At 48.9% G+C, this 24856-nt stretch overlaps 1 protein-coding gene and 1 long non-coding RNA gene across 8 annotated transcripts; one reads left to right on the top strand and one right to left on the bottom strand.

Moving 5' to 3' along the window:
- Positions 1 to 2083: 2083 nt before the first annotated feature.
- Positions 2084 to 12443, bottom strand: LOC144250770 (uncharacterized). Of its 6 annotated transcripts, none has more exons than XR_013342551.1 (6): positions 10177 to 12319; positions 8750 to 8935; positions 8445 to 8645; positions 5041 to 5125; positions 4357 to 4437; positions 2084 to 2161 (listed from the first exon to the last, which is right to left on the bottom strand). It is a non-coding gene; the product is annotated as an uncharacterized LOC144250770 (long non-coding RNA). The 6 variants fall into 6 exon arrangements; XR_013342549.1 differs by lacking the exon at positions 2084 to 2161 and adding an exon at positions 12339 to 12443 and having other exon boundaries at positions 4295 to 4437; positions 10177 to 10855; XR_013342547.1 differs by lacking the exon at positions 2084 to 2161 and adding an exon at positions 8025 to 8148 and having other exon boundaries at positions 4295 to 4437.
- A 1969-nt stretch (positions 12444 to 14412) lies between these two features.
- On the top strand, positions 14413 to 24657 carry LOC144248971 (protein FAM156A/FAM156B-like). Of its 2 annotated transcripts, XM_077793833.1 has the most exons (4): positions 14413 to 14491; positions 15608 to 15688; positions 15946 to 16085; positions 23344 to 24657. In XM_077793833.1, exon 4 carries the CDS (start codon positions 23464 to 23466, stop codon positions 24106 to 24108), a length of 645 nt encoding a protein of 214 aa, XP_077649959.1. In that variant the 5' UTR covers positions 14413 to 14491; positions 15608 to 15688; positions 15946 to 16085; positions 23344 to 23463; the 3' UTR covers positions 24109 to 24657. The 2 variants fall into 2 exon arrangements, with proteins under 2 accessions (XP_077649959.1, XP_077649960.1); XM_077793834.1 differs by lacking the exon at positions 14413 to 14491 and having other exon boundaries at positions 15475 to 15688.
- Positions 24658 to 24856: the final 199 nt, after the last annotated feature.

Here is a 24856-nt window from a genome sequence, read left to right as displayed (position 1 = left end):
TCAATGGAGGGCCTATTCGGTGCCTGACACTGTTCTAGGTGCTGGGGAGAAAGCAAAGAAAATAGTGAACAACAGTCTCCCTCTACTGAGGGGGAGGTGGTAGAATGTAATGATCGATACAGACACAGAGACCTGCAGTTGTCTTGTTGATTCACAGTTCCATCAGTGATGAGGGGAAGGAATGTCCCATTCTGACATCCTAAGTACCACTCCCGGGGCAGGGGCTCCAGCTAGGAGGCTGGACTCTACACTAGGCACTCTACAAGAACAGGAATAGGCAACTCGTGCATTAGACAATATTAGGAGAAGTGAGATGGGAATGGAATCGTCCACTGAGCAGTGTCAAGGTCACAAAGGCAACACCCATTGGATGTGCTGTCAGGGATGGGGTAGGGAATAGAGTTGAAAAGACTCATTAGAAACAGCCTAATATTAGCACCAGGGACTGAAATGGAGCAAATTATATTCGACGCACATATGACTACGTCAAAGGAACCCCACTATTATGTATAACGATAATGCACTAATAAAAACAATTTTAAAAAGAAAGAAATGGCTTGAAACTGCCCCTTCTGGGAGAATCAGCAAATACTGGGGACACTGAGAAGGAATAGGCTGGATGAAAAGGGTGGGTGAAACTTCCCTTCACTGAAATGTACCACTAAAGGCCCAGATGAAGCAGTACACTTTGGGACAGACCACTGGGGAAGGGAGCCTTGTATTTTAAAATAAACCATTCTGCGCCATGTGCAATGGGCTTCCCACCAAGCAGGAACCTTAACACATCCAGTCAGGGTGAGGCCTCTGAAGACTCTCAGGTCACTGTCATTCCATTTATGGCCCCAGCTACTTGGCTCTGCAGATCCAACCCTAGTGCATCCAAGAAAAAAGGCGAAGAGTTAAGTGAATGGTTCTGGGGTGGAGCAGCAGGGCAGAAATTAAGGATGACACTAAAGTCTGTTTGGTTTAGATGTGATTGCCCATTCAGGACCTTCCAGGTTAGAGAGCATGCACGGTCTGGGTGTCAGGGGTGTTGTCCTAGTTTGGAAGTTTACAGCCCCAAAGGTGGGGCTTCAAATAGTGGAGATGGAGGTGGATGTGGAGAGTTCAGGATCCTACCCTGGAACCTCAGTCAACTCACCAGTCCAAAAGGCAGAAGGCATTACCAGGTCAGTAAGATCACTGGCTCGTTAAAAAATGCCTAATGGATCCCATTATATTGATCTGAAAGCCCACTATCAGTTTACAGACACACCAAGAAAACCATTCACAGTCAGAAATCTGTGAATGCAGTTCAAAGAGGATTGGGTTCCTCCAGAACCAGTCCCGATTCCTCCAGGGAGACAGCAACCTGATCCATAAAAAGAAGTAAATGCTTAAATGATGTGTTTTTAGGCATTAGGCAGCAGAGATGTTGAGAGCATCTTGGTAATTAGGGCTTAGGTGGATTCTTAAGGGAACGAATTTATCACCAGGCATCAATTAAGCCCTGACTTTGTTCAAACATCTCCAGAAACGCTGTAGGTATGAGACTGAGTCCTCAGGGAGTGGAGATCCACCAGGGGATCAGAGATGAGCCAGTGTGTGTGTCTCCCAAGAAGATGAGGCCCACCAGGAAGGCCACATCAGCCTCACACCCAAAACAGCACAGCCTCCCAGCTGTGACTGCCCATGAACAAACAGCCCTACCCCAGGGTTGCTCTCCTGGTGTATGTGTGGAAAGATATCTGTACTATGTCAAATTACACCAAGCTATGTGTAAGTACAGAGACCCTCACACCCCATTCCCTTTATACCTGATTTATGAATTGGAAGGGGACAAGCATACTCAGAGGAAAACAGAAAGGACTGGGAGTGAGGGGCTGATGAGGGGGTGGGGTCAGAGGGACAGTAGCACCCCTCCATATCGGTGTATGGTCGGTGCCATAGAGCCCTGGCACTCTGCGGCAAACACTTTCACCATGTGCCCCTTTCATCTTGGGTCATTCATGCTCAAAGGATCTGCAGAGGGCCATCTGTTCAGGGATGAGGGGGGCAGAGGAAATCAGGGGGCTCCTGGATCCACATGCTCAAGAGTCAGAAAGACACCATTCAGGGTGAACAGGATGCTGGGCAGGAGGTCCATTGTTGAGCTGGAGGCGGGTTCCCAGAAGCATCAGATCTGCTGTAACCACCAGAAGACCATCGTGGTTGACAGGGGCACACTCAGCCTCTCCTTACCCAAACAATGACTCTGTGGCATAAGGGCATCTCAGGCCTGAGGGCAGTGAGGGTTCATCTCCAGGATGGCACAAGACTTCTTACCTAGAACATATTCTCACTATGATAGGCACAGGACTACAGGGTGCATCAGGCCCGGGTATATGTGAATCATTCCCCAGAAGCAGCCTCTGGGGGCAGAACCTGGGTCTTCTTCCCCTGGAAAAGGATACTCAGGTGCTTGGACCAGGGTCCAGATGTAGGGGTTCATTCTCATTCTTCCCTATTTCCATCTCTCTCTCTCTCTCAGTAGTAGGGATAGAATTCAGGGGCAATCAACCACTAACCCAGAGCCCCAGCCCAAGTTTTGTATTTTATTTACAGACAGGATTGAACCGAGTTGCTTAGTGCCTTGCTAAATTACTGAAACTGGCTATGGACTCACAAGCCTCCTGTCTCTACCTCCTAAGATTACAGGCATGCACCACCATGCCTGGCCCTCCTTTCTCTTTCATCCCACCCCCGTGTCTCACTCAGGAGAATGGGAGAAACATGGCTGTGGCCCTATCTAGCATGGATCCTGGAAGGAGTGACATTGTGGGTGTCACTAAGGCCATCCATCACATAACTGAGTTGTTTCAAGGTCTGTGTCCAAAATGAGAGGTCCCTGGCCCATTACAGGTTGTCAGTTGTCTGACTAGTTTCAGGATGTCCACCTAGGATGTGAGGTCTGTTGAGCCCTGAGGGGCTTGTGTCCGGAGTGAAGGATCTCAGGGTTCTTTATGAATGTGTGTGCTGGTGTGTGAGGTATGTGATCTGTTTTAGGTGCTGTGTCTACCATATACATTCTCTGCAGTTTTTGTTCTGCATGTCCAGAATTAGGGTTTGAGCTCTGCAGAGTAGCGATGTACAAAATGTGATGCAACCCGACATTCCTCACCCTATGCTCATGAGATTACAGATGTTATCCAAAACAAGGGTGTCTGATCTTTTTTGATTCTGGATACTGAATGTGACCTCTGTGACCCAATCATAAGTCTGTATCCCAGGGACTGAGGTTGCTGCAATTTTGAGGGGTTGACCATTTCCTGGTTTGCGAACTTTGGGCTTTGTGCACCAGGCTCTGACTTCTCTGAGATGTCGGTTACACATACCCTCATGCATGAGGTCTCTGTGTTTTCAGTACCAGTCCTCTCAGATGTGCATGTGCCTGCATACCAGGGTAGGGATCCAAGCTTTTGTGGATTTGTATGTCCAGGGTGGGAGGTCTGGGAGCTATTTGGGTTTTTAAGTCGTGAGTTATGAAGTTGTTGGCATGCAGTTGAGTCTACACTTCAGAACTTGACATCTCAGGGCTCTTCTAAGTCCCTGGCCTCATTCATGGAGCTGAGCAATCTAGGTTCAGTCAAGTGTGAGGTACTGCGTGTCCAAAGATTTGAGGTCTGTGAGTTGTGCTTTCCTGGATTGCGTTCTGGGTTCTGCGCGGCACTGGGATACTTGGGGTTTGGTGACTTATAGGGTGAGGTCCCTGAAGTAGCTGGAAGTTCATGTCCAAGGCGTGATGGTTCTGAGCTGAGGGAAGATCTGTGTCACAGAGACAAGCATGGTCTGCCTTTTGTTCAGTATTCCAGGGTCTCAAACACCTGAGCTATGAGTAGGTTCCACTCTGGGAAGAGAGACATTGTCACATTCCCAAGTTCAGACAGGAGGGTTTTGACCTCCTCCTGATGTTTCATTTTCACAACTGTCCAGAAACAGTGAGAGGTTATCCTGAGACTTCGTTCACTTCAGCTCCCCAAAGCCCACATTCCTTATCTAAATGTTCAGTTTAGTCAGCTTCCTTCAGACCCTGCCCTGGGCTGAGAATCCTGCTGCTCTTTAGAAAGACAAGGCACCTCCCTCAGCCACAGCTGAGGAAATCTCAGTGACAAGGGAAAATGGGCCCCCCACCCAAGTACGAACGGGACATACCCATCTTGTCCTGGGATATTATGGTCTGCTTCCTTCTAGGCCTCACGACACCCAGAAAGTAACCAAGGCAGAGGCACTGCTGCAGCTCATCACCCACACAATTAAGGGCCTGGATCCCAGGACACTGCTGGGTAAGAGAAGACACTAGCTCTTGGGAGCACCTTTGAACCTCTATGGGACTTTTACCTGAGAAGCACTGACGGCACTGTATCCAGACCCCTTCGGACCCTTCCTCCCATTGGACACATCTGAAATCAGAAGTTGGGGCTGGGGAAAAGAAAGGGATGCCATGAAAGGCCATCTCTGGCCAGGGAAAGAGGATGGGCCCTACTGACCAGCAGGAAATGCAGGATGAAAGTGCGCAGATCATTTACCAGAAACATGGGTTGGGCCGATGATAGTGAACTATCGCATAAGATCACCTCCATCTCCAAGATACCCCTGGTTTCATGGTATTAACTTCTCACTAACCACACGTTATACACTGCTACATGAGAGAGAGGTTCAGAGACAGAACTCTTGGTTCCTTCTCTGGTAACTTGGAACGTGGTGACATGACAGGTTCCTGATAACGACCCAAGCCATCTCCACCTTGCGCACAATGAGATAACAAGCCAAGTGGAGAATGGGATGTTCTCTTCAACTGCCAGGATTAGTGTTTCAAGCCAATTGAACCAGAGTAGGAAGCTTTAGCCATTTTCCAAAACACCCTCTGTTGAAGGACAAGCAACCCCTTGCTTCTACCGCATGTGTTCCCAAACCTGCAGAGTATCGAGGACAGTGCCTTCAGGATCATAGACAAGAGCACCTTGTCTATCACATGCTGGGGAAACTTCCTTCTTAATGATAAGTGAGCTTTGTGGGACTCACCTTGCACCTTGGCCTCAGAGCACTATTCGCTGTGGAGCCCAGCTGCCAGTCTCTGGAGGGGTGAAGTCTGGGGAAGCCTTCTCACCTGCAGGGTCAGGGGAAAGGGAGTCACACCCCATGACGTCTCTAGCTTCTCTTATTCTCCAATTCCATAAGGCCAATGGGAACTTCATGGATGTGTGTTGAGCCTCCCCTCTGTAACAGGCATGGGAATCGTCTCACTATTATTTAACAGTGAGATCCTTTGGGGGCAAGTCATCTGAGCACTGGGGGAGGTAGAAATCTTCTGCTTACTCTTGAAACACAAAAAAAAAGGTTGAAAATGAGAAAAAGGGACGAGGGAAACAAGCTCACACACAGAGTTCAAAGCATCTCATAGTCACCCAACCACATTAATCACACTGCTCTCCCGAGTGTTTCCTAAGGTGACGCGGTTTGTTTTCAACTTACCACTTCAAGGAATGACTTGAGGCTCCAAACTAGGGCCAAAATGCTGACTAAATTAAAATTTCTGGAAAGTCAGTGTGTGGGGTTTGAAACGAAACCGGGCAGCCTTGAGACTCAGATGACAGAACTGTTCGGCAATAATTGTGCCTCAGACTGACGCAGCTGCTGCCACACAGCGACATGGCCTGAGCACACTGAGGCCACTACCAGATGGGGGAAACTAGGACCCAACAGGGTCTCAGTCCAGTGGGAAAGGACACACGACCCTTCCAGCGACAAACCCTGTGGATGGTCTTCTCTGAGCCAGGGCAGCTTGCAGAGCTAGGGTTCATCTGGGAACAGAATTAACAGAAATCCCTGCCCAGGGACCTGGGGATGTGACTCAGAGGTAGAGTTCCTGCTTCACATTTGTCTCCAATGATAGGGACATCTACATCAGCCGCAGCAAAGAGAATGGGACTGTGGCCCTGAATGGGCACGTCCAGGAGAACAATAACATACTCTTCGTAAGTGTTGAAGGCCTAAAGAACCTACTCTAGACCTGTTTCATAATGCAGCCTATGCTCCGTCACTGTAAGTGCAGCACAGGTTATAGTGCAGAATGGACTGAAGAGATGTCGAGGTGAATGGGAGCCGTAGCTATGGTGCTCCTGCCAGTGTCTGCCTTCACCATGGTCATGGCCTAGGCTGTCACGAGACACTGGTAACACCTTTGGAAGGCTTGCTGTCTTCTAGTGCTCCCAGTGAACTTCACATTTCTCTTACCCTCCTTCCCTGCTGTTGTCCCATAATCCTTCTCTCTCTCTCTCTCTCTGCACAGCTAACACATGACTTAAAGGGCCTGATTCCCACCCAGAAGCTTGCTGTTCAAAATCTCCAAGTCGTCATATTCTAATCAAAGTATAAAGGTATAACTGGGAGGAACGCTGAAGAAAACAAATGAGGAGTTTTGTGTTTTACTAAGACTGTCAACAGAAACTCACCTACTACCCAAGCCTGAAAACACCCATCACCATGGGTGACAGCATTTTTCTTAGCTGGCATGCCATGAAGGCCAGCTGCAGGACATGAGATAAAGATATACATGGTACACACACATATGCATATGTGACAGCATGATACCGATGCCTTAGGGAAACTGAAGAGGTGAGAAAGCTACTACCTGGTTTCTAAGGTTATGATTTAAAAGATGATTTTAGCTGAAGAATTTAAAGAGCTATTTGCAAAGAACATATTGCACCATAGTGGAAATGCCCACTCAGTGTCATCTAAAAAATTAACAACTGAAGGAACTAACTGAAAATCACAGAAGAATGGTATTTCTTTTCACGATAGCTAAAGTGAAGGAGAGGTAAAATTTGCTACAAGATAGCAAAATCTGCTCCCATCAGTAAGTACTAAAAATCTTGTGATATTAAGGTAAGACTCGTCAATCTCTAGCTACCCTAGTGGCTTCTTTGGTACCTTTCAGTGCTGTTAAAGGTCAGCTGGGTTGACTCGGATCAGGGTTATGGCAAAGGGACCAAACCGACCCTTCAAAACCACTCTGGAAGGACAAAAGATAGTGCCTCCAAGGTGGCACCTGAACCCTCTCAGGTTACCTACTGGTCCTTTAGGTTTCTATTAACAGGCAAACCCTGAGAAAAGGAACTGCCTTCTGGGCAGGATGAGCATGAAATCAGCTCTGTTTCTGATTTACGAAAGACGAGAAGGCCTGGACTGTTTTTTTTTTTTTTTTTTTGGAAAGTCTCCAAACACAGAGCATGACCTTTAATAAGTTAACAAATGATTTTTCAGAGACAGGGTAGGGAGAGGAAGAAATGCTATTGAATCAGAAATATTGAAATGGACAAGTAAGCTGCAGGTGCGAGTATCAAACAGAGTAACTAGAGTCCCCATGGAGAAGGAGACATTTTGACACAGATGAGAAGAGGAAGAAGATTCAGTCAAGCAGACACCTGGGGGTCAGGGTTTTCCACACAGAGAGAACAGCTGGGAAGTGTGTCTGAGGCAGAGCTTGCCGAAACAGTGCAGACACACTGCAAGGACACCAGAGCAGCCTGGAGTGAGGAAGAGCTGAGCAGAAGGCTGAAAGTGTGAGGGTCAGAGAGCCAGGCTGCTGTGGGACGAAGAAGCTTCAGCTCTATCAGCCGGACAGTAAAGGACAACAGAGGGTCACAGATGCCCAGGCAAAGCAAGGTGTGGGGAAAGGAGAGAGGTGGGGCAAGAGAAATCAGCAAACAGGAGGGTTTGGGCAAAAAGCTAGGACCACAACCAGGTAAGGCTGAGAGAGCCCATGGGGACCTCACTGGCATCTTCATACTGTCCACAGCCTTGTCTCAAGGGACATCTCTGCTCTGGCCACAGTACCACATACTCAAATACCAGGCCCAAATTCACTCAGTAGTGCTCCTGCTGAACAGGGGTCTACTATGTGCACCGGACACTTGAGAAACTCTGGTGACGGACCAGAGCAATACTACTGGGAGGCTAGACTGGAGCCTGATGGACCAAGAGACTGCCCAACATATACTCACAATATTTGGAACCTCTTTCCTCAGAGTTCCAGAATTAGACATGGGATGAAACCACGATCTTCCTTTCCACCCTGGCAGAAGACAATCCAAGCACAGGGGAACCCTTTGTTCATTGTCGTTTCTGCTGCAGAAATAACTGTAACTATAACAGCTATCCGTTTCTGTCCAAGTAACTTTGCTCAAAGTTCTTCAATCACTAAATAAGCAAGTTCTAACCACTTGCTGGGCAAGGAGATGGGAAGGAGCATGCAGGGATGACTTAGGCAGTACCTTTGCAGGCTGAGGACCTCCCCCCGCACTCTGGTGCGGTGGGAGAAGAACTATGCCAGAGTTTAAGCCACAGCATCCCACGAACATACAGAAGGGCAACTCACACTCACCTACAGGGTGTCTGGGAGGGTTTGCTCGGGCCACACTCACCAGGGAGGGGTCGGCGTAGCAGATAGGTGCTCTGATTATCCACATCATAGAATGGGGAGAGCTGAAGAACAGAGCTAGACTTCCATCCTCAGTCTGGTGGGCCCCACATCACTATGCTTCGGTATCTGGTCGACTCCAGGGCTGTGTTGAAGCCATTACAAACATTTCTTCTGGCACTGTTTGCCTCTGAATTCCTATTATCTGTCAGGGAATGAGATTAAACAGAGTGAGACATAATTTGAGGGTGCAACTGAAGATTTCCTGCTGGAAGAGAAAGCCCTGTGCCACTGTAAGCTGAAGCCCACCTTTCCCACCAAGGAGACTCCAGGGCTCTCTGGTCACAGCAGCTCCTGGGAAGGCAGGCACCAAGTGTCCTAGAACCCTCAGGGTGGCTTCACCTGATGGGGGCCCATGTTTCTCAGATGCATGTGGTGTTGGAACAACAAGGACCATCCAATCACAGCACGGTATCTGCATCTCGGCAGGCAGCTCTGAAACCCAAACAGACGGTTTTGCTGTACCTGGAAAGAGGCTTGGCTATAAAATTGGACAGAACTGGGATGTGAATCCCAGACCCAGGCTCTTCTGCATCAGCAATCCAACTTCTTACTGTTCGTCTCCCTTTGCTATGCAGAACCAGATGCTAGGGCCCCTGGGATTCTAGCTTACACTCCAGGCAGGATGAGGTTGGGAATGGTGGTGGTGGGACTGGTGCCATTTCCACCTTTTCTTATTTATTGTTCCCATGTCCACAGCACATACTTCATTTCACGCTTAGGTGTGCTGAGTTAAAAGGAATTACACTGGGCTTCGGTGAACAAAATTCATGCGCACAGTTTACTATGTTGCAGACAGAACCAGCTGTGGACCTGACTTCTCTAGTGGATGGTGTAAAACTGACACAGAATCTCATGTGGGAAGCGGATGGCATCCTTAGTAAAAGATAAATGACGAGTTGCATGCAAGCACTGCAGAGTCCCTTGGAGGGTCCCCGAGTCAAGACTAATGACCTTGGCCTCTCTGCTGACCCACACCCTGGCAAAGGGAGGACAGCTCGGCTAGTACACTTTCTTTTTAGTTATACAAGACAGCAGACTCCATTTTGAGATATTTAAACAAGCATGGTATATATCTTATTCTAATTAAAATCACAGTCTTGTGGATGGACACCATGTTGAGATTCACTGTGGTGTATTCACATATACAGACATAGGAAAGTTATGTCAGACTCATTCCTCTGTCTCAGAATGCTTTGTCACTGCAGAAAGCTCAGACTGTATCTAAGACGGAACCTGCCGTGGACCATCATTACACCAAAACATTCGTTATCAAGGGCAGATCAAATCTTGTTTACTTAATTTCCTTGGTCAAGGAGGCTATAAAGTGACAGATTCATTCCTTGTTTCTGCTACTTAACTCTCCACTGCAAGGGAGACTCCCAACCTGCAACCCATCATGGTACAAAAACTATAGCTGCAACTGCAAATTCCAAAGTCAAATGCAACATTGGGTCCATATGAATGAAGGGAAGATCTTTGTGAATATGTATGCTCTTCTCTTCCTTGAAATCTTTTACACATATGCCTTTATTACTATTTACGTAGGTGTCACTATTCTTTAAGCTTATTTTTATCTTATATAATTAAGGCATACGACATGATGTTTTGCACTACATACACAGTGAAGTGATTACTGAGGTCTATCAAATTAAACTGTGGCCTTCCACACTTACCATTGTGTATCGTATTTCTCAGTAAAACTTGCCCCGGAAGCCCAGCTCTCAGACCTATTCCAATTAGTCAGTCCATCTGGGAAATCTATAAGGAATCTTCATCATGTGCCAAGTCAGTAAGCTTTTCCAGCCATCTACTCCCTAGGCAGAACAGAAAGTGCAGCTAGGCGTGATGGCAAACACCTGTAATCCCAGCGGCTGGGGAGGCTGAGGCAGGAGGATCATGAGTTAAAAGCCAGCCTCAGCAACTCAACCAGGCCTTAAGCAACTCAGTGATGCCCTGTCTCTAAATAAAATGTAAAACAAAACAAAACAAAACACCAAAACCAAAAGGTGGTATCTTGGAGAAAAAGGTGTGCAGAGGGTGGGTGTGGACAGTTTCAGTTTGGGACATGCTGATCATTAACTGTTGTGGGAGTCAACCACAACAGTGACTCTGGGGAGCTGACCTAACCTCTCAGTGCCTAGCATGCCATTTCTGTGATTGGAGAATAATAAATAAGAATTAGAAAATATGACTTAATTAGTTTCATCTGTTTAGTGTAGGGGAATGTTCTCTTTTTATCCAGAAGCATGGTGGTGGTTATGGTCAGGTACTCACCATGCAAAAATGGGAATCTCTCTACTTACCCACATACAGGCTTCAGGTGTGCTCACCACAGAGCATGTTTTGCAAATGCTGAAAGATTGGCAGGAAGGAGGGGGGGTGGAGGAAAAGTAAGTAAATTGAATATAATCCGAGCTGACCACCTCCTGCGTGGAGCATAATTGTCTGTCTCCTATGGAAGACTTAACCTCTCCTCCTCTCATCCTTCAAGCTCCTGATAATAGGCCCTCTCTCTCTCCAGCCAGTAGGGCACGGGCTTTGGGATCCACTTTCCCTACCACTCTTTTCTCTTGGAGGTCACGTCCACTGCCCCAGAGTTCACTGAGTGCAAAAATGTGACTGGTGGGTGGTTAGTTGGCTCAAGAGGTCTACAGTTTAGGAGGGAGGACTGATTCAGATATCTGGATCTGGAATGGGGTAATGAAGCCACAGACACTTGGATTTGCATCAGTGATAGCCCAGTTATTCCCTGTGTAACTCTGGGCTGGTTATGAAACCTCTCTGTGGCCGTTACCTCACTTTATAAACATTTTTGTTTGGTGCTGGGGATCCAACCTAGGGTCGCCAACCTGCTGGGCAAAACCTCTGCCACCTGAGCTCCAGCCCTCATTTGGGGCTGGGGACAAAGTTCAGTGGCAGAGGGCATTCCTAGGTGGCGCAAGTCCCTGGGTTCCATATCCAGCACTGGAACGCAAAAAGTCACCTCATCTATAAAATGAGGATGATGATCACCATCTGGGACAATTACTGATTTCTGCCTTCACCTATACCATGAGTATGCGACCATCTGGAAAATATAAAATGCTGTTCATGGGTCAGTAACTTCCAGGGCAAAATGATCATCTCTTTCCATACATATGGATCTGCTTGGAAAGGCATGAAAGATGCCCTGCTTAGTTTGACCTTGTCGACAATGTTGAACATCTCCTGACTCCTGATGCAAGTCATGGCGAAGAAATTCCAGCATGATTTCCTGCTCTGGGAAACGCTGACCACAAAGGACCACCCTTCCCCATGCGACTAAAGATATGAGGCCTGCACTCTGTCCACCCGGCCACCAGTCCCACACAACTCGGATATGACAGGCCCTCCTGACTCCTGGTCCACTGTCTGTCTCAAGGATGATGCCCTTAGTTTCTTCTCCTCGACTAGCTGGGCAGCGATAATCACTCCCCATCCAGTTTACAGAGAGCACCTCTGATCATATCAATAACCTCCGTCCCCGTAAATCTCCCCCAGTATAGCCTGTCTATTCCTCGCGAAAAAGCAAAGGCAAGAGCCACCCCGCCGCGACACTAGTATCCACATCCAGGGCCCTCTGCCTACTGCAGCAGCCCCAATGGGTTCCATGTCTCTGCGTGTGTGCGTGCGCACGCGCGTTCCTTCTCGGTGGGCTCCTTCCGCCCTTGCAAAAGCAGCTAGTGAAAAAAACCCAAATCACAGAGCGGGTATCCGGTCTCGCGCGCTCCAGACCAGAACGAGCCAGCCCGTCCCCGAGCAGGTGGCCTCCCGTGACCCCCTCGCCGGTTCCCACGAGCCCCGCCTGTGACGTCACCTCCGCTGCCCGGAATCTCTTCCCACGGCCTCGGCGAGCATCGCCGCGTCCCGGACCCGCGCTCTCGAGGTCGCGAGGGCCCGCGGCGGTGCGCTGCCCGGACGGCGGGCGGCCTCGACGCCGCCGCTCCGCGGGGCCGAGAGGGAACGCGCGGGCCGCGACCCCCTGCCCGGCCGCTCCGCGGAGCAACCCGGGGCCGTCCCCTTCCCGACTCGCACTGCAGCTGCCACAGCGAACCCAGGTCCCCGTTCTCCTCCTCCCAGGCGTCCCTGCCCTCTGACGCACGCCAGGCCCACAGACCCCGCCTTCCCTGGCGCGGCCTCTCTAGCCTCCGGAGGGCGGCTCCTCTCGGTGATCTTAACCCTTTCCTTCCAAGCGCCGCGGTGCGTTACCAGGGCTGAGGAGAGCTGGCGGCGCGCCGGCGAGCAGACGCCCGGACCCGCTCCGGAGAAAGACCGCGCGTGAGACAGCCCGAGTGACACCGAGACCTAAGGAGCCCGAGCGACAGAGATAGAGAGAAGCGGGTGGGAGAGAGGCTCGGAGAGATGGAGAGCGTGGGAGCCACAGAGAGACAGGGAGAGACTGAGAGAGACTGGGAGGCGAGGGGGCTGGGAGAGAGACAGACGCAGAGGGAGCCAGAGACCCCGAGAGACGGAGAGAGAGGGAGGCCGAGGGGGAGAGACAGAGTCTCCCTGGCACCGGCTGGGTGAGAGAAGGAGAAGAGAAGGGGGTGGGGGAGAGACTCGGAGAGAACCTCCTGGACCAGGCCAGGTGCGCCTGTGGGTCCTGGGACCGGAGTCCTCCTTTGGCCAGCCGTGAAGGGCGCTTTCCGAGGGGACCGTTGTTTTTCTCAGACGCCCCATCTCGTCCTTATCAGAATGGCGGGTGGACAGTCTGAGTGTGGCGTATTTCTCTTTCTCTAGCTGGGGCCCGGCGTTTTGAAGCCGAGAGATAGGACTGAAACTTCCTGTGGGCATCCTTAAGCAGCTGGGTGCGATCGGGCTCGAATCCGTGTTCAACAGGTTCAGAAATAACCTGTTTCCTCGGTATCGCCTCCCACTCCGCCTCATCTCCCACCCCACCATAGGAGACAAAAATCTCTGAAGTGATTTCAAGGAAGGCGACATTTCCCAAATGGAAACGTCAGAGAAAGTCTTCCCAGGATGCGTGAGAGCCAGAGGGCTCAGGATGTGACTTAGAAGCAGGCAGGCTCTTAGTAGGCTCTGTGATTCCTGCATTCGCATGCAAGTGTTTGGACCTTTTCCATCAAATCACTATTCGAGCTGCAGTGTGTGATGTTCAGAGAGGGAGGGCATCTTTGGTCGTCCCGTTGGCTGCAGTGCAGCCGATCCTGGGCAGTTGACCTGGGTGGGATCAGAAATTTGGTGTCATGATAGGCTGACAGATTTCCACTGGCACTTCCCTTGCGGTTTCCCTAGATTCACACGGTCCTATGGGGTGTGTTGCATTTGTGTGTTGACCTGCGTGTGTCAGGGTGCTGTTAGTTTTGTCCAAGAAGGGCCAGTGAGTGGCCTTGCTTGGCTGAGCCTCTTGGGGTACCAGCAACAGGGAGAAAGGCCAGAGAGGAAGCAGTTCTCTGTTTTCAGGAGCAGAATCCCAACAGCTCCCTGTCAAAGTGTCTCTTAGCCTGGACCATCACTGGCATTTGAGAAAATGCTCTGGGAATGATTTTCGTAGGGAGGCGCTGGTCATGCTCTTTGCAGTCAGATGTCCATTACATTGGAAATCAGACTTGGGATTGTGTGACTAGCTGAGTTAAAACTAAGCCCCAGATCCATTTTGTTGACCCGGCGTGTGGGTGGCAGATAAACTAAAGATAAATGTTCGATTCTGGTGCGTTGCAAGGAAAATTTATGTTCTTAGAGTAATGATCCCATGCTAACACCCCATCTGTATTTGATATTTATCAGATTATGAGAATTTAAAGGTAAGGAGAGCCACAGGTAAGTATAAGATGGCGGATGGAAACTGAAACAGGGGACAGTAGTGAGAGGAGAGATTGGTGTGATGAAAGGTACAGAGATATTTGTATTTTAACAGACCTAGCGGAGAAATGGCCAGCATCACAACCTAGCTCCGTGACCTTGAGTGAGTGGCTGAACATTTCTGATCCTCACGTACCTCATCTGCAAGTAAGGGCGATAATACAGATTGAGCCTCCGTCATCTGACACTCCACAATCCGAACTGTTCCCAAAACCCAAAATTTCTGAGAGTGGCTGGGGGTGGGGTAGCTCAGTGATAGAGGGTGTATGTACTTAGCATGCCTGAAGCCCTGGGTTCACTCCCCAGTGGGTATCCACACATACACACAGGCGCCTTAATTAAAGATATCATATGAAACTATCTTTAGGGTATGTATGTACAAGGTGTGTATGACTCGTAAATGAATTCAGTGGGTCCCCCTCCCAGAGAATCTCATTAGGTATATGAAAATTTTGCAAAACCCGAAACACTCTGAAATACTTCTGTCCCTGAGTATGTCAGGTAAGGGATAGGTAACCTGCGTTTTCCCTAGGGCACCACGCCCATGGAGAAGCCCTTCCTGACCACCTGGGCCTCGGGGCCTTCTCTGAGTTTTCAGCTCCCCCAGCTCAGGTCCTCTTCCTCATCTTCAGTTTGGCTCCCTGCCCCCAAAGACTGGGAGCCTGCTGAGGACTCTTATCCTGCAAGGAGGATAGAGTGTGCAGGAGTGGATGCAGAAAGTATATCAACTTCATTTTCCGTCCATGCAGAGAGTATTTGTGTCTTTTATCCCCACACAGTAGAGAGTCCAGAGCCATATACTATGAGCACAGTAGCCATGTATTCCCCTTCGTTGGGAATAGGAACTGTCAGACCAGCTGTTACTCGGGTGGGAGGAAAAAATATATATATATATACAAATATATATATACAAATATATATATAAATATATATATATACAAATATATATATATAGTGAATGAGCCGGCGTGGCAGGTCCTGTGCTTGAATTTCTGCTTATTCGGAGGAGATGGGGTGAGAAGCATTGTGTCTTCTATCTCTACTCTCTTCTTAGGTTTCTAGTAACAATGTAGCTAGCCTAGGGTTTTTTTTTTCCTTCTGCTTTATATTATACCTTAGAATGTTCCTTACTGGGGCTGAGCTCTGTTCTCGGGGTATGGCTACTTTGGGTACCTCACTGAGGGGACCTCTGAACAGAGTGTGCCATCAGTAAAGAAGTGTTAGGTGAATACACCTCACCATTCAGGTTTTGTTGTCTTGTAGGTGAGAGGCATAGATCTCACTCGGGATGGCATCAGCAGCATTGACGATGTGAACCTAGTGATCAGTGACCCGGGTGACCAGGTGAGCTCTTCACTTTGCAAGAGGAGACTTTTCCCTTGTCTTCCTCCTGCTGCTTCAGCCTCTCCTCCTCTTCACCCTTTCCCTGCCCCCACCCCTTTGAACTCCCACTGTGGTTCCCTGTCTGTGTCTTCTGGGCCCACCTACAGGAAGATCCCAAATGCCATGCCGGGACCACGTTTCATTGGTCTTCATTTTCTTCTTTCATGCTGGAAAGCGGGCATCACTGAGTGTTGGCTAATGTCCATGTTCTTTTGCAGCAGAGCCGCTGACAAGACTATCCCTCTCTTCCTGATAGAGGAGAATACAGCTAATCCGTGCAGGTGACAAAGATACAGAACAGCAGCGTGGCACTGCATTGTCTGGAACTCAGACTCCTTTTTCCCTGGCGTTGTATAAGGTGGGCATACACTTTTCAGCAGACAGTGACCTTGCACGGATCTCAGCCATTTTTGGTAGAGTCTTGCCATTTCTGGAAAACCATCGTAGTATTATGTAGTTGATAGTAGTATGTGAACTCAGTTCTTCCGAACTGAAATGGACTCATTTTATAAGGATATGTCATCACATTAGGCAGAGTTGGAAAAAGTATCGTGTGTCCTTGTCTCAGTCGTCAAAATCAGCACAGCTCTCTTCCCAGTGCTCATCACCCCCACACTGTATGCATTTACTTGTTCCGCTATTTACCTTCTGCTCACCTGGGCTAGAATGCAAGCTGATGAAGGCACGAGGTTTGAGCAGGGTTTGTTGAGGACAGCATTCCAAGCACCGAGAACAGAGCCTGGTACCAGTAAGGGAAGGTAAACATTGGCTGTGACAGTTGCCTGATCCCTGGACCAGCTCTGGACACGTGGGCCAGCCTCCAGGACTTTCCTGGCTGGCCTCTCCCCCGCAGGATTACTTTGTAACTCGGGCTTCCATGCGGGTTGATAATCCACAGAGGCAGTGCCCTGCCCCTAAGAGAAACACGCACCTGGAGACAGACAGACATGGCATGGAATTTTGCCCCTGTCTTAGATGTATGACCTTAGGGCTATTACCCAACTTTGTGGTGCAGGAATTTGCTTCCTTGCAACATGGGACAGTACGGATTGTACAGGGTTTTACTTACAGAGTGAGACATTTTGTGGAGGACCCCAAATTCTTCTTACTTCATTTGCAGGCTGTTCGTGAACGTCCACCGGAGTCGGGGCTCTGTGATGGGCAAATTCTGCCAAGTCGCTGGCCACTGTTGGCTTCTGGGCTAGTGAGTGAGACAGGCAGAACCATCTGATGCTAACTGAATGGGGCTGGGGCTGGGAGAGGGGAAATTCAGGGTGCTGTGCGAGCTCATCTAGGGCTTGGGGAAGAGGCCAGAGAAGGCCTCCTGGAGGAAGTTCTTTCTAAGCTGATTCCCCAAGGGTGGATAAGAGGTGAAAGTCCTCCAAGGCACCACTCCCCTCCAAAATCTCTCATCCAAGACTGCCATGGTCATCCATTCCACCGGCTCCCCACTGACTGAGGAATGGGGAACTAACCCAGAGGGAATGTCTGTGGGGGCTTCTGGTCTGTTCGCTTGCTACAGCAGAGATACAGAGAGTAGAAAGTGCCTTCCTGTCCTTGGACATTGGCATGTATCGATGTCAGTCCTAGAACTGATATGGCCGAAAAGGAGAGCTCCAACAGATGATCCTGGGTGGCACTGGTGGGTCACAGATTATACCTGGCCTGGGCCCACCCTTCCTCTTCACTCTGTTTTGTGAGTTGGCAAATTACCTCTCTGCTTAGGTCTCATTCCTCTTCACTCATTGTCTAAAGCTGACTGCCTGATACAGTGACTGTTGTGGATTTTATTTGAGGGAGCAATATAGTTTCCGATGATTAGAACCGCCAGTGCCTCTGTGGGACACACTGGAGGAAGGCGGGGCCCAGGCCATGCTGGGAACCCTAGAGAAAAGAATGTAAGTGTCACATTAGCATTCTCTGGCCAGCCCAGGAGCCTTTCTTTCTCCGCCCCATTCTTCTGGGCCTCACCAGAATGCTGGCCATTGCATGGTGGTTTCCCCATCTGGGAGCCATAAACACACCTCGCCTTCTATTGTGTGGATCCATCCAGTTCAGCTCCAGCTCTATCCTCAGTAGTTTGGGGCTGCTTCTGCTTTGGTGGATGCCCCAGGACAGTGCACAGAGGGTGTGACTTTTTATTGCTCCTGCGTGGCTTGGAAGTCCTCCATGAATTGGTCCCATCTGCTCTGTTCAAACCCATCTCCCCATTCTCCAGACTACTCCCCAGCTCTCTCTCACACTCCAGATTCCAATGTGGGCCCTGCCACCGACATCTTTCTCCCCCATAGGCCTCTGATTCCCCATTTATAAAATGAGACCAAACGAGATAATGGATGTGGAACTCTCAGCCCACGTTTCCTGGCACGTGGAAGACGCTAAGTCAACAGAGGCTGTTTTCTGTCAAACATCTTGTCATCCACCTGGCACTTGATAGTATGGCAGCTCGGTAAATGTTTCTTGGGTTGGACTTCAGGAAGATGTGGTATGTTGTGAGTACATGAATCAAGGTTCTCCGGAAAAACCAAACCAATAGGACGTCCGTGTGCCTCTGCATCTGTGCGTATCTATATCCATCTGCACATGGATAGATGGGTTTTAAGGAGTCGGCTCCCCGGGATCTTGAGTACTGGCAAGTCTGAAATCCAGAGGGCAGATGACACCACTGGACTTTCACATGACAGTTGCAGTCTTGAGGCTGAAATCTGCAGGCAGGCTAGCAAGCTGAGAACTCGGGCAGGGCGTCTGTGGTCTTCAGGCTGAGTTGCTTCTGCCTTGGGAAGCCTCAGTCTCTGCTCTTGCGGCCTTCAGCTCATTGGCTGAAGGCCACTCACGTGATGGGGGCAGTGGACTTTAATTAAAGTCTAGTGACTGTGCAAGTTCATCACCCCCACAAATACCTTCACAACAACACCTAGATGAATGTTTGAGCAACTGGGCACCGTAGCCTAGCCGAACTGACAAGTAAGATTCACCAGAGTCGTGGGCAAAGAGGTTGCTGAGGGACATCACCTGCCGAACTGAGCTCAGACCAGTAAACTTAGTGGGTTCATTCTTGTCCAGTGGTCCTTTCCTTCTCTTCAGAAGCTGGGTGTGAAGATGAAGTAAATCCAGAACCATGGTGCTTGCAGCAGACATTTGATATGAGATCTTTATCCCTCTGGGACAAGGGACAGTGGAAAAAAGGAAAAGGAATAAGATAATGAAGGATGGGAAGTCATAGTGATTGACTCGGCTGCTCCCCTCCCCCCAAATAGGGGACTTCTCTAGGCCCCGGTGCCTTTGATGGCTCTGAAGAAGATCATGAGGACCTTCTTGTGTGTGGTTTGGAGATAGGACAGTGAAATAGTTCACGGGAACGGTGTGGGGAGAGAGGGAGAGCAAAGGGTGATTAAGACACAGGTCAGTTATGAATTGATGTTTCCAAAGGCTTGGTTTTTCTTCACAAAACGGTGTTCGTGAGAATGATTTTCTTTCTGCGAGAATCGCCTTTCCATATGAGGAAATATGATCCTGAGGGAGTCCCTGTGACATGTGAAAAATCAGTTGGGGAGGTAACGGGGCTAAGATCAGTTTCCAGATGTTTCACACATAAGCATTTACGTGGGAGGGCGATGGCCCAGAGGATGTAACTGGACTAACTCCTGAGAAACAACAGCTTTCACTTACTGACGTGTTAAGGGAGACTCTCTCTGGGACCTTTGTCTGTGTTTGTAGGTCAGATGATTTGAAACATTTCTAATATTGTTCTGTGTTTCCTGCTCTGATGCTTGGTTAATACAAATTCCCAATTGCCAGTATGCTCTGAAGAAAACTGGTGGATTCTTGGTTTCCAAGTTGGCTAGAAGGACAGAGCCTGGGCTGCTGCCCTGAAGTTTCAGTCTGGCATTGCATGTGAAGCGTTTTTAGACTCCTTCAGGACATGAGTATTGAGAAAATATAGAGAGATGCCCTTGTGGCAAAGTCTGCCATTTGGGTTTTTCAACTACCACCCAGTAAGACCAACATTTTTGTTTTCTTTTGAGTACGGTTCTGCAGGCTTTATCACATGTATAGCTGCTCGTAGCCACCACCACGATCAGGACCGTGTACTCGCCCTTTGCCCCCACAACACTCCTTGTTGCTGCCCCTTTGCAGACACACCTCCCCACCCCTACTCCCTGGTAAAAACAGATCTGTTCCCCTGACCTGCAGTGGTGTGTTTTAGAGAGGGTCATGGATCTGAAACCAGGAAGCCTGTGGCCTTCCAAGATGGGCCTCCTTCTTTTAGCATAATGCAACATCTTGGTGAATCTCAGAGCAATACTCTATTCCTTTTGAATGCCGAGCAGCTTGTCATTGTGTGGACACCACAGTTTATCCTTTCATCTGAGGAAAGAGCTGCTGCAAACATTTGTGTGCTGGCTTTTGTGGGAACCCAGGTTTTTCTTGGTCCAGGGTAGAGGCAGGCATGGGATTCCTGGGTCCTCAGGGGAACACAGGTTTAGCTTAGGAGAAAGCATCACTCTAGATTCAGAGTGGTTGTAGTCTTTTGCCTTCTCGCCAGCAAAGTGTGAGGGTTCCATTTGTTCAGTCTGTCTTCCGGCCCTCAGTACTTCCAGTGCTTCTCATTTAACCGTCATAGTACTGTGTAAGGGGATACTGTCATCACGGGTTTAATGTTCAGGTCCCTGATGGTTAATGATGTTGAACATTGTTTCACGTGCTCACATGCAAGTCTTTGGGGTTTTTTGTTTTCTTAGCGGTAAGTTTTGCAAACGCTTTCTTTCTATGCTCTGGATATAAGACTTTGTCAGATCTGTGATCCTTATGCATAGCTCTGCTTTTCATCGTCTCGACACACTGTCTTTTTCCAAGCCAAAGCTGGTTGAAATTTTTATTCCTTCCTTTGTTTTAGAGACAGGGTCTCTGTGTATTGCCCGGGCTGGTCTGAAACTGATCCTCCCTCCCTCGGCCTCCCCAGTAGCTGGAACTACAGGTGTGTGCCATCATTCCTGGCTTCAGTTTTACATTTTGATGGAGTCTGTTTAATCAGTTTTCTTTCTTTCATGGATCGTGCTTTTGCTGTCGCGTTCAAGACTTACTCTTTCCTGTCCTCTGGCTCCGGAGATGTTCTCCTGTGTTGTCTACTGAGAGGCTCACCAGTGGACTTTTCACTTTTAGACGTCTGAACCATTTTCAGTTAGCCGTGTATAAAAATGGTGGGGTCGAGGTTGGTATCCTGGCACACGGATATGCAACACTTTCAATGGAAAGATTCTCCCTTCTCTTGAATTTACCTTCGCATTTCTATCAGAACTCATATTTTCGTGGGTGTGTTTAGGGACTCTATTTTCTCCCGTTAATCTACCTGGCTACTCCTTTCCAAGACGGCAGTCTTGATTACTGCAACTCTGGCAAGACCTCCCCCAAATTCATCATTGTTTTTGAAAATTTGGACGTTCCAGGTGAAGCGCAGAATCAGACTGTGTATGTACACAGAACTCCTGCCAGGATCTCGATGGGAATTGATTGCTTTAGTTCTACAGAACAACTTGGGGATAATTAACTATTTTACCACATGGACTCTTCCACGTCATGGACGCATTGTTTCTCTCCATCGAATTAGGTCCTCTTTGATTTCTTTCATTAGGATCTTAAGGTGTTCTGCAGGCACTTCCTGTAAATTTTTTGTTGTTGTCGTTGGTTTCGTACGTACCTATTCCCTTGTGTGTTGCTTTTCAGTTTCAGTTTGTGACGCTCACGGTGGTTTTCCATGTGTTGACCTTGTCTCTTTCATCATTGCTAAATGCACTTATTAGTTCTAGGGGTTTGAGCAGAGATACGTTGGGGTGTTCCACGTAGCATACACGGTCATGAGATCTACGCCAAGGGGCAATTTGATTTCTTCCTTTCTCATTTGTGTGCTGCTCCCTTTCCTGACATCATTGCCCTGTCTGGGACTTCCAGGGTGACATCAAACAGTCGTGGTGAGAGTCACCACCCTGACCTTGTTCTCAGCCTTACAGAGAAAGCATTCCATTCTTGACCTTGCAGGTTTGGGGGCACATACCCTTTAGCAGGTTCAGGAAGTGGTCTTCCATTCCCTGTGTGTCAGAGGATTTCATATCATCAGTGGATTTTGTGTCTTGTCAAATGGCTTTCCTTCGTACCTTCATATCATGCTGTCATTTTTCTTCTTTGCCTGACCTCAACCTCTATGGGATTATGTTGATTTTCGGCAAGAGAAAGTACTACCTTTGCATTCCCGGTGTGAAACCCACTTGGTTGTGGTTTGTGATTCTTTTCACATACTGCTGGGTTGGAGCTCTTGTGTATTTTGTTGAGGAATTTTGGGCTTTTGCTGATAAAGCACCAGTCTGAAGTTTTCCAGGTATCAGTACAATACTACCTTCATGGCATCGCTTGCAAGTGTTCCCTCTGCTCTGATTTCTGGAAGAGATTGTGTACAATTGGTGTGATGTCTTCATTGAATGTTTGTTAGAATTGGCCAGGAAGACTCTCTGGGCCTGGAGATCGTTTTGCAAAGGTTTTCTTTCTTTCTTTCTTTCTTTCTTTCTTTCTTTCTTTCTTTCTTTCTTTCTTTCTTTCTTTCTTTCTCTCTTTCTCTCTTTCTCTCTTTCTCTCTTTCTCTCTTTCCTCCCTCCCTCCCTCTCCCCCCCCCCCCTCTCTCTCTCTCTCTCTCTCTCTCTCTCTCAACTACCAGTTCAGTTTCTGTAAATGATAGAGGACTGTCTACGCTACTTCACCCTGGGTGAATTTTGGTGGCTTACAATTTTCCAGCAACTGGTCCATTTCAACTAAGGTGTAGCATTTATTTTCATGGAGCTGACTGCAGTCTGACCACGTTGTTCTTTTTGTTCTCCGAGTCTGTAGTGAAATCTCTTCTGCCATCCCTGCTATTTATACCTTCTTTCCTCCCTCTTTTGCCCTTCCTGCTAAAGATGTATCAATTGATCATTTCAAAGAACCAGTTTTCCATTTAATGGAGATTCATCATTCTTTTTTCTCCCCCGCCTTCGCCGCCCCCCCCACCCCCCCTACATGTGTTGTTTGCATTGTCGTGGTTTTACCTCCTGGTTTTTTAGTAGAAGAAATTCTTAGTTAGACGTATCGGGACTTTTGAGATGCTTTCCATCAGTACAAGCAGCCTTTTTAACTAGATGTAAAGCCACTGATCGTGAAGGCAGAAATTCCCAAGGGTGTGTTGTCACCGTGGTACAAATATGTACAATTTACTGAAAGTCTACTCGATGAAAGTATTCGAATGCTTATGAGAAGAGCACGTGTTAGTCAGGCATTGCTTGTTCTTATCATCGTTCCTGAGCCTGGGTTACAAAGAATCTGCACGGAGTTAACCTCGTTCAATATGTTTCTCCATGTTACATCACATGCCTCATGGATGCCATCAGTGGTGCCATTTCTCAAACCTTTATGCTATGCCATCAGCATTCTAAGCTCTGGACATGTGTTATCTCATGTCATCCTCGGAGGAAGCCTAGAAGGTGGGTCTCATCACCAGCCCCATTTTACACCTAGGAAGCGGAGGGACAGAAAGGTGGAGTAAGATGAATAATCATGGGTTTTCTTTCTTCTCTTGTCACCCTTTGTTGCAGTCTGGTGTGTTCTGGCCACACGCTTCCCTCGCCACCTCTTAGCTATTCGAAAACCTCCAGCTTCACCTTCCCGGCTAGACCCCCGGGCTGGGCGGAGCTTCTAGCTCTAACTGGACCCCCATGGATCCACTCCAGAAATGGAACCCAGCATTGGTTTCCGGATCTTCCCAGGTGACCGCTGGGGAGAACTCGCAGGAGGGCACGGCAGCCTCTCAGCCTTCTTCCTCGGAACAGCTAATGATGGGCCTCAGCGGCCTGAACCCCAGTCCTGGTCCTGGCCTCCCTTCCCCTCTGCCAGAGGGGCTGTTCCAGCAGCAGTACAGGGAGGAGAAGACCCTGCGGGAGCGGCGCTGGGAGCGGCTGGGCTTCCCTCAGAGGAAGAAAGCATTCCTGGGCCACCTGAGACGCAGGCACCGCGATCACATGGCACCTTACCCAGTGGAAAGGGAGACCAGGGTCTACCCCACAGGCGACAGAGCTCAGAATCGGTTCCGATGTGAATGTCGCTACTGCCAGGGCCACAGGCCGAGTATTTCTGGGCTCTCTGGCGAGAGGAATGGGGCCCCCAACCCTTCCTCCTGGGAAACGCTAGTGCAGGGCCTCAGCGGCTTGACCCTCAGCCTGGGCACCAACCGGTCTGGCCTTCTGCCAGAAGGGGCACAGCAGCAGCAGCAGGAGCAAGAGGAGAAGTGCCAACTGGAGAAACAGCAGGAAAGCAAGAGAATGTTCCAGAGGCTGCTCAAGCAGTGGTTGGAAGAAAACTGAGAGCCCCCTGCCCCCTTTCATGGGGCGGAGACCTGAAGGGATTCAGACAGTGCTGTGTTGCCAGCTCCTGGGGGTGGGCTCCTTCTGGGGACCAAACAGTCAGCTGTTGTTGGAGGAGTCCCAAGACTAGTTGTGTGACTGGATGGATTCCTATTGGCGTGAGATTTGACCCACTCCCAGGGAGGTCCTCCTCTTCCTGCCTGTCATCTGTGAAGCGCTGTGAGGCACCCTGGGGCAAGGGAGACTGCACACCAGTGGACCTCACCTCATCCCATATGGCTCCCATGCCGCATGTTGTCGCTTTCCCAGCCTGGATCTGCGTCTTTGCTCCCTACCTTGTTGTCAGTAAGATATAAGATGTCTATGTAGTGTGAATGCCTTGTTCATGTCCTTGTGCTTTTGTGCCGTTTTATCAACTGCCTCCTGGGAGCAGTGCTAGGGCTGTTTGAAATGGCGGTGCGCAACACTGAGATCCAGGTTCAAGAATCTGCAGCTAAACAAAGTGTGGGAAAGGGATGTGGCATTGGAACTTGGTGGCTCACTATTGTACTGTCTGTGTAAACTATTATGACTATGATAAGCTAACTGTAAGTAAATGTTTCCCTGCTCCTTAACCATTGAGTAGTATTCCCCCGTGCAGAAGATGGGGTACCTCATCGTCAATACCAAATAAACACGTGTATGAAAGGAAAGTAACTTTAGAATTCAGGTTTGTTGATCGATAGTGGTTTGTTTCTTGTTGGACCTT

This window comes from Urocitellus parryii, chromosome X (assembly GCF_045843805.1).
Source record: "Urocitellus parryii isolate mUroPar1 chromosome X, mUroPar1.hap1, whole genome shotgun sequence".
Classification (NCBI taxonomy): domain Eukaryota; kingdom Metazoa; phylum Chordata; class Mammalia; order Rodentia; family Sciuridae; genus Urocitellus; species Urocitellus parryii.
This window is presented reverse-complemented; position numbering and strand designations above follow the sequence as displayed.